The following is a 10,549-nucleotide window of genomic DNA, read 5'->3' as shown; positions in this document are numbered from 1 at the left end:
AGCGCACGAGCGGGGCGAAGACAGCGATCGCGAGGCGAACCGCCTGGGGAGCAGGCCGAGAGCCCGCGGGCCTCGACGCCGGCAGCACTGGCATTAGTTTAATTATGGGGGGATTAATTTAATTGCAGGGGGTTAATTGCAGGGGGTTAATCTAATTGCAGGGGAGGCCTCGGCGCCACATGGGCCTGGTCTTGGCTCCTGGCCCAGTTTGGGCCTAGGCCCGGTTGAAGCCTGCGGTGGAGCAACGAGGCCGCCCCGGTCCTGGCCACTGCCGGCTCCGGGCTCCCCCGGGCCCGTTCGCGGTAAAGCGGGGCCCGGGCGGCCGCCGCGGGGCCTGGCGCCGCCATGCGGCGCCCCGCCCGCCCGCCAGGGGGCGCCCCGCCCCGCCCCGCCAGGGGACGCCCCGCCCCGGCCGGAAGTGCGCGCGGCGGCGGCGGCGGAAGCGGAAGTGCTCGGCGTGCGAGATGGCGGCGCTCGGCGGGCTGGGGGCTCCCGACGGCGGGGTGAGGCGGCGGCGGCGGCGGCGGGGGGGAACAGGGCAGGAGCGGAGGGGGCTTCCCCGTGTTCCCCCCCCCGCCCCCGGAGCCGGGGGCTGAGTGCGGGCTGTTTCAGGGCTCGTCGGGCTCGGAGGACGAGGCGGCGCCCTGCGCGGCGGCGGCGGCGGCGGCGCAGAAGCGGGAGGAGCGGCTGCGCAAGTTCCGCGAGCTCCACATGAAGCGGGTGAGCGGCGGCGGCGGGGCCGGGCCGGGCCGGGCCGCGGCGGTTCCACCCCCCTCCCCCTGGCGGGCTGGGAGAGAAGGCGCTGGGGACGTTACCGGCGCGTACAGGCGCCCGGTGGGAGGGCGGCGAGGGGACTGGGCCGCCTCTCCCCGGTGGCGGGAGCAGAGGCAGCGGCACGAGCAGAAACTCGGGAGATTCGCCCGGAAAACGGGAAATCGCTTCTTCCCTGGGAATCCCCCGGGCGGGAGCCCGTCTCCAGCCCGTCCCACCCCGGCCCGTTGCGGATTTTCATCCCGGGAGGTGCGACGCTACCTCTCAAGCGCTCTGAGCCCCCCGCTGTGGGGCACGGCGGCCGTGGCCTGCGGCCCTGGCGGGGTCCTCCCGCCCGTTTCGGTGCCCCCACCCCGGCACAGCCGCTCCCGAAAGCGCCGTCAGCGAGGCGCAGCGGAAGGGAGCACGGCCGTTTTCCAGCCCCCTGCAGTTATCTAGTTCTCGCCCCAAACTGTGACGGCTCCCAAAACATTCCTAACATCTAATCCAAACGTTTCTCTTTGTTTTTGTCCTGTCCAGCACAGGCAGGTGGTACAGATTCTTTAATGTTTTGCCAAATACAGTATTTTACGTAGTACAAATCTTGACAGGAAGTGTAAGGTGTGACCGTCTCTGTGGAGATGATCTCCCTTCATCACCAGGGGTCCACTCCTTGTGATTTTTTGAGTCAGTATTGCAACATGTCTCTAGACTTTAGAAACAAACTGTTGTGCTCCTAGAATGAGGCTCGCAAGCTGAATCACCAAGAAGTGGTGGAAGAAGATAAAAGACTTAAATTACCAGCAAACTGGGAAGCAAAAAAAGCTCGACTGGAATGGGAACTGAAGGTGCAGGAAAAGAAGAAGGTAAGCAAGGACAGTTACATTTTTCTGTAACRCTTTTAAGCCTCTGTACAACTACTTGGGAGGTTGAATCTGTCTTCAGATTGAGAACTTCTATGTAGGTCCTGCAAAAAATCTGTACGTGCATGTTGCGTACATAGAAGTGTGTCCTGCAGTAGCGGCTGACTGAGCTGGCTGATCTAGATAACTGTATATAAACTTGTGACTCTTTTCTAGTCTACCAAGTTTGGTCCTTGGCCACCATCCTCTTGTTAAAACTTTAATATTACTTGTGCTGCCTTAGGAATGTGCTGCAAAAGGAGAAGATTATGAGAGAGTTAAACTACTAGAGATCAGTGCTGAGGATGCAGAAAGATGGGAGAGGAAAAAGAAGCGGAAAAATCCGGATCTAGGATTTTCAGGTAATGACTTAGTGTATGTTCTTAATGAATAACTTTTACTAGTATTTCACCTACAACTGAATCATGAAATAGAAGCATCCCTTTAATGGTAACTCATTTCCTTCTAAAGATTATGCAGCTGCTCAGCTGCGCCAGTACCAGAGGTTAACCAGGCAGATCAAACCTGACTTGGAGCAGTATGAGAAGCTGAAAGAGCAATAGTAAGTTTGATTTCAGTCATCTTGATAATACTTAAAAACTGTAAAATTCAGGATTCCCACTGCTTAAAATTAGCTCCTGTCAGCAGATATATTCAATACATATTCTCAAATACACTGCACTACAATTAGCCYTTTAACATGATTTTAAAATGCAGTCTGACACTCTGCTCTGCACAGTCCTTAAGACTGGCATTGTTGAACTGATGCCAATATACCTGCTTCTTTAAAAATCTGTAATACTGTGCTTGAAGCAGTATTCTGTCAATTAGACTCTATTTAAATATGTAAGTAGATTACTTCTGGGGTGCTTAGAGAAATTTCAGCAGCCTCAGTTTTTAAAACTGACTGACCAATAGATTAGTTTTCCAAACGTATTGTAGGGGTTTAATGTAAATGCTGGTTTCTGCATCTTGGGAGGCGGGGAAAGGGGGCTACTGTCTCTAATTAGAGGTTTTATTTTTAATATCAAAATATTCTCTTCTGCATTTTAGACTCCTGTAGTTACACAAATGAGTTAAATACCTTAGTTCTGAGTGAAAGATCAAACCAAATCAGCAAAGTTTTAAACAATTCAATACAATTATTGTAAACTGCTGCTACTTTGTTCCTTGTCCAGTGGGGAAGCACTTTACCCAACATCAGACAGTCTTCTTCATGGAAGTCATGTGCCAGCTAAAGAAGGGATTGATAGGATGGTTGCAGATCTTGAAAAACAGTAAGTAAATCATAGAATTTAAGGGAAGGAACCGTTGGAGGCCACCACCTTCCCAAAGCAGGGCCAACTACTTGACCTTCCTATAGCTTTTCAAGGGTACACTTGRCAACGTATGAACCTCTTCACCTAGTTTGATAGGCAAGTGATTTTCTTTGGAAAGATGCTGCTGAAAAACAGCCATCCTCTTTGGGGTTTTTTGGATGATTTTCAGTACAAGTGAAGTGGTAGTTGCCAAACAAGACATGGAAAAAGACCTGACCTACAGCTGGACCAACTTGTCTTCATAGCCATGGTATTTTAGAACAGTGAACGTGCTTTTATAATGTTATTCAGCATCATAGAATCAGTATGGCCAAAGCAAGCTAGGAGTAATGCTGTAGTACTCTAAGTACGTTTTATGGAACTAAGAATATAGCTATTATAGAATAAATGATTACAGAGTAAGTGATTGTCACTTCCTTTCACTATTTTTCTTATCAATTCTCAGGCAAACTAAAAACCAGTATTCAGTATTCATCACTTAGCAACAGAAGTTGCTGTGTTTATTTCATCTAGAAAGAATTGCCTAACTTGAGAGGTAACCAGTACCATGCCTACAGGATTCATCCACAGGTCTTCAAACACTAATGTTTGTCTTACAGAATTGAAAAACGTGAAAAATACAGTCGAAGACGTCCCTACAATGATGATGCGGATATTGACTACATTAATGAGAGAAATGCCAAGTTCAACAAGAAAGCAGAAAGATTCTATGGGAAGTACACAGCAGAGATTAAGCAGAACTTGGAGAGAGGAACAGCAGTCTGAATTGCCACCTCCATTGAAGTGTATGATACTATCTTCATACCAAACTCTTCTGTTAGATGTAAAAGGACTGTAGTAAGTCACATCAGAAAAACTTTGCAGACTTTCTCATCTTAAGCAATGTAAAATCTACTGTAGTCTAAGGTTCTGTCTGTATCTGCTACATTGTATAAATGCTTCAGTAGTAACTTCAGCTGTATATATAGCTTTTAATTGCATTAACACCCTGCTCTTTTCTTGTCATGCTTTAAAGGTAAAAAATAAACTATTATCACTCTATTTAGAGTAAAGTATGTCTGTACTTTTCAGTATCTGAAGACCAGTAAAGTCCCTGAAAACACCTGATAAGCAACAGAAGAGTAGCGAGGAATGCATGTTACTTTTTTTGTGATGTGCTTGAGCTTGGAGTTTTTCCATCTCCAGTAGCTGCTTCTGGGGCACTAAAATGCCTTTCCCCATCTCGCAGAGGGGAAGGAATATGGACAATTTTTAAGACAAATTGCTGCAAAAGAGGTAGCCTTTGATTATGTTTGGCAGTGTGATTTTAGCAATTCTGCAGAAAACACTTAATTCTTAAAATAGCTACAGTAATTCCTACTCTATATACAAACACTAACTACTCTGCACTCACACTTCATGAAAAATGAAAGCCTGTAAGTGACTAACAGTCCTTCATTGATTTTATTTGAATGAAGTAAGGAAGAGGTCTCTTGCCTGAAAAGGGAGAGGGAAATTTCCCTAACAAGAGGAAAACTAGCTTCCTACTGTTTACAGAATAGTAGACAGTCTAGGCCTAAATCTACAACAGCACATTTAGATAAACACAGCTGTAAGCCTGCTTTTACTGTAGGATCTGAACTCTTCTACTTCACACTCCAACACATTCTTGCACACAGGCAGCAAGCTGGATCGATCAAGACAATCAGCAGAACATAAAGTTTTGACACACAACAGGCAAAAGCGACCAGACATCTTCGTAAAGCAGCTTTACTTTTTCAGGACAGAGCTCCCTCCTCCCCTAAAATACATAACAGCTACCATCCCCTTTGTTTACATACTACTTTGCACCCTAGCTTCTCGAGGAAGTAGGAAAGACAGACCACCTCACAGCCCTGTATCTTGACACAGCTACTTAAATAAAACTTCTTAAAGAAGCTTTCACACTGGAGTAGTCAAGTTTATTTTACTAGCCATTTATTTATTTTTACACAAGATCCAGTTTAACTGATTACTCCCCAAAACCATCACAGAAGAGTATGCAATAACCCGTTTACTTGATTGCATGCTCCATAGAGTTAAGGTCTTTGTACAGCTTGTAAGCAAGTACATGACACCGCTGAATTCTGAAGCTTCTGAACAGCTGGATATGGCCTCATCTCAGGACTTTTCCAAAAAAGCTGATCTAACATAGTCCCTCTAGCTAAACTTCCTAATTATGTCCTTCCTGCTTTACATGTGCTTTTGAATGTTGTTTTAAAGCAGCCTACATCAAAATACAAGCCTGTATTAACTTGCATTTAACATCAGAAGGAACAGTTCCTCCAGAGCAGCRCTTTCCATAGATGGAATGATCATGGCTTAGGATGTGGCAGTCATTTATGTAATGCAAAAACCTTCCGCTTTTAGAACTGGATTTAGGGAAATTCCTCTGGAGGCCCTGAACTAGCCATAGCCTAGACAGTTACTATTTTTAATATAAAGGCCAACTTTCAAAATGAGGCAAAAATTATGCTCTGTTACACTTCTTAGTAGTATGGTGACTAACTGAACACTAAAGCTATAAACACTCACTTACACAGGACTCAGAACTATGAATAGGATATGTGAACTTATTACCACACAAAGGTCTAATACATGACACATTGAGAAGCCAGTGCAAAACTGTATTTATTTACTTGAAGTAAACAGTTAAACAATGTAATTCAAGTGTCCAAAATAACAGTTACTGAACTACTGTTTAGAAAAATTACCCACCTGAAAGTTCTAGTCCATTAAATCAATACAAAAGTATTTACACATTTACATAAGATTCCCATCTGTGGCTTCTGGGTCACTGTGCTCTATATCTGAAAGAGAAACCTAAGATTATGAAATTAAATATCTGAAAATAAATATACAGTATTAACAAGTCTTCAACCTGATCAGAAAACTTCAGACCTCACTACTGAAGTATGTATAATCTGCAGTTCTTGAGACAGCAACTAAAATATGCTAGCGTGCCCGGAACAGTGCACTTTTAGGTGAGAAGTTTAAAAACTTGTTCTCCTCTTTCTTGATAGGAACCCACTGCCCATAGGGACTTCCCTTTTTGTCATCTTCTCTTCCTGGAGAGATTGCCATCTCTTTAATAGCATGGCTTGCTGGCTTCTGTAGTACTGGTTTTGCCATCGTATTCTGGAAAAGAAATGACCTTTAAAAATGCCAGAACGACAACAAATGTACTACTAAAATCTGTTTACCATTTTATATTGACAAGACAAATGCTTTCTTTCCAGCTTACAGGACATGTTAAAACTACCAGGTACTACCTAAATTGACACAAAATTCAGGAAARTTGTCCTTTCCCCTGTTCTGTATTACCAAATTAGATCCAGACACACAACGCTGAGTAAATTCCAGGGTTGATCAGTTCTGGCAAATACTCTTGAGTCTACAGTACAGACTTCCAACTTCACAGTTTACATTTCAGTGCTTATTCTCAGTCACCACCATTTTAACACACTGCTGTGGTACAGTACGCTACTACTGAAGTACTGTTCTAGCTCTTCCAGGGAAGTAATTATCAAGCTGTTAAATCCGATTTGTTATCATGATTAAGATCCTTAAGTTGATATCCAACGCTAAAGAAAGCCCAATACAGGAGAGATGGTATACTAGACTGATCTGAGGAAAGCACACTTACATTAGGACTGAAAGAAATGCTTCTCTGTGTGGTAGTTCTCTCCATTCCGTTTTTGGCTGCATCTTCTGTCAGTCTTCCCAGTTGCTAGAGAAGAGCACACACAGCTTAAGTGGAAGGATATATTACTCTATACAAGTTAAGGCAGTCAGAGTATTAACTTTCCAGTAAGGTTGTTTCAGGTATTTATATCAAAAGTAGCTGTGAGCTACCAAACATGTGAACAGATCAGCACTGAGCTCTATTTTAAATACTAAGTATTTTAATAATGTCATTATGTCGATTCACATTGACCTGATATCCATGCTCCAGTGACAGTTTTAAAGAGGAATCAAATTACTTAAAAATGGACTGCAGTATCATGAAATGTAGTGTTAAAGCAAGTTGCATTAAGTTCTGCAAATCAATCCTGCAGAGCTTTGGATAATGACAATGAACTTATCTGCAAGTGATGCAGGCCTCTTCTTCTGTACTCTCTCAACATCTGGAATATATTGCATATATTATGAAAGGGATGCCTGTACCGTTTCTTTGTCTAAGAAACCCTTAGTAAGTTTACTTCAATTTGAAATAGCAGAATCTGATAGATGTAATAGTTACTGCAATTTTGTATCCAGCATGAATCAGTAACACACTGTTGTAACAGAGTGAAATTGAAGTTCAGTTTAAACTACTTGACTTTTTCCCCTCCCTTAAATTCACAGCAGCTATAGCCCACAAGTCCCTTAATTACCAACAGATTTTCTTCATCAATGTCTGGAACCATATTCATGATTTCTATAAGACAGAAATAAAGTATGTAAAATGCATTATGTGCTTGGGTATGTAATTTCTGGGAACAGAYTGTTGCATATGAAAAGCTTTGAACAGTTAAAGATTATTGACCTTTGGAAAAAAACTATTCAGTGGGTTTGAAAAGCAGATCCTTTGTCAGAAATACACAGACTAGTCTAAGAAAGTAATCTGTAATACCCTATTGGAAGAATAAATGCAAAGAATAAACTACATTCATCTCTCTCTCACAACATATTACTAAAGGTTGCATGTACTCAAGGGGTTAACCACTTCTAAGCTTCCAGGGTACTCTTCCAGCCTAAGCAAGTCTACAATGGTTTTTGGCATTCCAGTAAAYCGGATGTTTTTATTCAAGGCTTTGAATCCTCGAACTCCACAGCTAGAACTATTGCTTCTTCATGCAGACCACRAATAATTTTAAGTGTTTACCTTTTCTTTGGGAATACTCCAGTTGATACTTACCTCAGCTGACTCTCCAAGATTTTCATGCTTTAGCTTTTCATTATTTGYCTCTTTGGAAGGACTAATGACCTTCAAGCTGGCTGGCAAGACTATATTATCTGTTCCCAGGGCTTTTGCAGCATTAGCTTTTGCAATTTCCAGGAGTTCCCTCTTCTCTACAAGAGAAGGGAAGTGTCAGTTTGTGTTTAAGTCAGTATGTACCTACTCCTACTAGCATAGGAATTGCAGGTATACTAACACAACACTTTTTGAAGTATTGACTCTGAACAATTTTGATCAAAAACTGAAGCTAAACTTCCCAAGTTAAGGGCTAAAAACATACTCCAGGCTAATTATATATAGCTTTTTATTTCTTTATAATCATGCAGAGATTTCTTGCACATTGCTACTATCAGTTATATTCTATAAAGCAAGTCTATAGGTTAGAATTTGACCAGCTAGCATAAATAGCATATTGTTAAATTTTCTCACATACAATGAAAGTCTCAAAAAACATCCTACCTTTTTCACTCAAGTGTAGAGGTGATCTACTACGAGATCTTGTTCGTGATCTGCTTCTCCAGCTCCTGTAAGCCTCAGGATATATCGTTCGCCCAAATCCATAGTATCTTTGACCTCTTGAGCGGGATCTGCTTCTTGAGTAGGACCTTCTGTAATATGATCTTCCACGAGACCATGACCTGCTGCGTGATCTGTATCTTGGAGGAGAGCGGTAGTACCTCCTATAGCATCTGGTATGGTACCTGCCTCGGTACCTTGTGTAGCCACGTGATCTTGAACGGCTTCTGGAATATGATCGRGAGTATCTTCTATACCTTCGGGAACCATTTCTTCTAGCCCATGACCGTGACCTGGATCTYGACCGGCTCCAGCTCCTTGAGGAAGCTGAAGAGGAGCTACTTGAACTGGACTGCGAACTGTCAGAGGATCTGCTAGATGACCTTGTTGATGACCTATCACAACTTCTTCTGGATCTCACACAAGAATCTCTTTTCTTAGGAGAGCTGAGGGTTAAATCATCCATGAAGTTTGTCATGTCATCAGTCTTTCTAACCTTCATTTTCTCCATGCAGGTGCTGGAAGTYGGCTCTGTTTTTACTGGTATTCTACAATGGCCAGTTTCTGTTCCTGTTCAAAAAGCGGGGGGGGGAGGAAGGCAGAGAGGGAGCAGAAATTAAGCAACCAAGTCATCTATACAGCAGCCACAAACAAACATTATGACAGGCACAGGCTGTTTAAGATTAAACAATGRTAATTCTCACCCAGTTTATCAGCATATTTTACCTATGACGATTTTAGGTTTCATCATTGCCTTTTCTACAGCCAAGAGCCTTCCATATGAAAGAAAAAAAGCTTCAGTTTAAACCACAATTAGTTCTCTGCAGTATTCTAAGAGCAACTTTGACAAAGTTTTTAATTTAGTATCTTTCATTCAGCGTACGCATACTTTTATGAAAGGGTATAGATTTGTATTTTCTCAACAGAACATTAGCTCTGAACAGTCCAGAATGTGAACATACACTCTATACAGTATGTGTAGGAAGCCAGTGTTACAAAAACTATTCTACACAACAGACAAAACTGATGACTTATTGGATAGGATTTATTAAAAATGAAACACTACTTAAGGTGATATATTAATAAATAAAATGGCTGCTCCTCCTTTAGTGTCCGCCATTTTAGATATACAAAGATTATTACATCATACATTGGGTGTAACTATCCTACCTCGCTTGCTCAAGCTCCAAGTTACACCATCGCTTTACAGTTCAAGAAAGCCATTTTACGATAAAATCTGTTTGGTGCCCATGGTAAACAAGAGTTACCAACAAGTCTTAAGATCTTCTTATCAAGAGCACCAAATAGCTCTATACTTTTCCACAAGGAACATTCTCATCGCTACTACTAGGAGTTTCACCACTGCACCCCTGAGCTCACAACCATTATACACAACTCAGCCAACACAAAGCARTTATTAATTCTGAGCTAACTCCCTCTAACATAACTAAGCTATCTAAATAACAAAATTTTCAACATCACRCAGTATTGGAGCACATCACAGGTATCCTCATACCTGCTAACTTGCATAAGCACTGCCCTCCGCACACCTGTCCGCATGAACACTAACGAGTAAATTCAACRGGACTATTTTGCTCTGGCACTTACCGCTGGGGGCCGCCGGGCATCCCAAGTGCTGGTTCCCCTGGGAAATCTGGGCGCTCCTGCAGAAACAAAAACCTGAGGGATCAGTTCGCCCATTCCGAGGGCGTCCCCTGTCCTCTCCGCAGCGGACGCTACGAACAGGCGAGTAACGGCCGCTGCCGTCCCGCCACCCCCCAACAAAGGCGCCCTTGTAAGCACCCCCTAGCATCCCTCCCACCTCCTCCAGCCGCCTCCGGCTCCAAGGGGGTGCCCAGCTGCATYGCCCGAAGCCCGGGCCCCGCTGACTCACCGGCTCCAGGCAGCCGGGCCCCCCCCGCACGGATCCTGCTCCTGTGGCGACGCCTGAGGGGACAGCCCCGCTTCATGAGTCACCCCCATAGCGACGAGACAGCCTGTTCCTCCCGGGGAAGCAAGCAGCGACGCAGCCCTACAGAGAACTCTGGCAGCGGACTCCGCACAGCACAGAGCAACACAACCACCCTCCACCCGCTCCCGCC

The 10,549-nt window shown here is 43.9% G+C and overlaps 2 protein-coding genes across 3 annotated transcripts; one reads left to right on the top strand and one right to left on the bottom strand.

Moving 5' to 3' along the window:
* The first annotated feature begins 442 nt into the window (after nucleotides 1–442).
* Nucleotides 443–4,010, top strand: SYF2 (SYF2 pre-mRNA splicing factor). The gene is made up of 7 exons (XM_085305017.1): nucleotides 443–503; nucleotides 613–720; nucleotides 1,491–1,616; nucleotides 1,897–2,014; nucleotides 2,124–2,214; nucleotides 2,831–2,929; nucleotides 3,571–4,010. Exons 1-7 carry the CDS (start codon nucleotides 465–467, stop codon nucleotides 3,734–3,736), a joined length of 747 nt encoding a protein of 248 aa, XP_085161143.1. The 5' UTR covers nucleotides 443–464; the 3' UTR covers nucleotides 3,737–4,010.
* A 1,592-nt stretch (nucleotides 4,011–5,602) lies between these two features.
* On the bottom strand, nucleotides 5,603–10,526 carry RSRP1 (arginine and serine rich protein 1). 2 transcript variants are annotated; one of them, XM_085305015.1, is made up of 6 exons: nucleotides 10,342–10,526; nucleotides 10,056–10,111; nucleotides 8,391–9,017; nucleotides 7,890–8,044; nucleotides 6,636–6,719; nucleotides 5,603–6,127 (listed from the first exon to the last, which is right to left on the bottom strand). In XM_085305015.1, exons 1-6 carry the CDS (start codon nucleotides 10,428–10,430, stop codon nucleotides 5,945–5,947), a joined length of 1,194 nt encoding a protein of 397 aa, XP_085161141.1. In that variant the 5' UTR covers nucleotides 10,431–10,526; the 3' UTR covers nucleotides 5,603–5,944. The 2 variants fall into 2 exon arrangements, with proteins under 2 accessions (XP_085161141.1, XP_085161142.1); XM_085305016.1 differs by lacking the exon at nucleotides 10,342–10,526 and adding an exon at nucleotides 9,152–9,220.
* Nucleotides 10,527–10,549: the final 23 nt, after the last annotated feature.

Source organism: Rhea americana, unplaced genomic scaffold (assembly GCF_003343005.1).
Source record: "Rhea americana isolate MKP2758 unplaced genomic scaffold, rheAme1 scaffold_215, whole genome shotgun sequence".
Classification (NCBI taxonomy): Eukaryota; Metazoa; Chordata; class Aves; order Rheiformes; family Rheidae; genus Rhea; species Rhea americana.
Note: the sequence above shows the minus strand (reverse complement) of the source record. Positions and strands in the feature narration are given on the sequence as shown.

Bases quoted from the DNA above. Each gene is read 5' to 3' on its own strand.
- SYF2 (XM_085305017.1), top strand. From the start codon at position 465: ATGGCGGCGCTCGGCGGGCTGGGGGCTCCCGACGGCGGG. The intron at 721-1,490 runs GTGAGCGGCGGC...TTGTGCTCCTAG, and splicing joins GCGAGCTCCACATGAAGCGG to AATGAGGCTCGCAAGCTGAA. The intron at 2,930-3,570 runs GTAAGTAAATCA...TTTGTCTTACAG, and splicing joins GTTGCAGATCTTGAAAAACA to AATTGAAAAACGTGAAAAAT.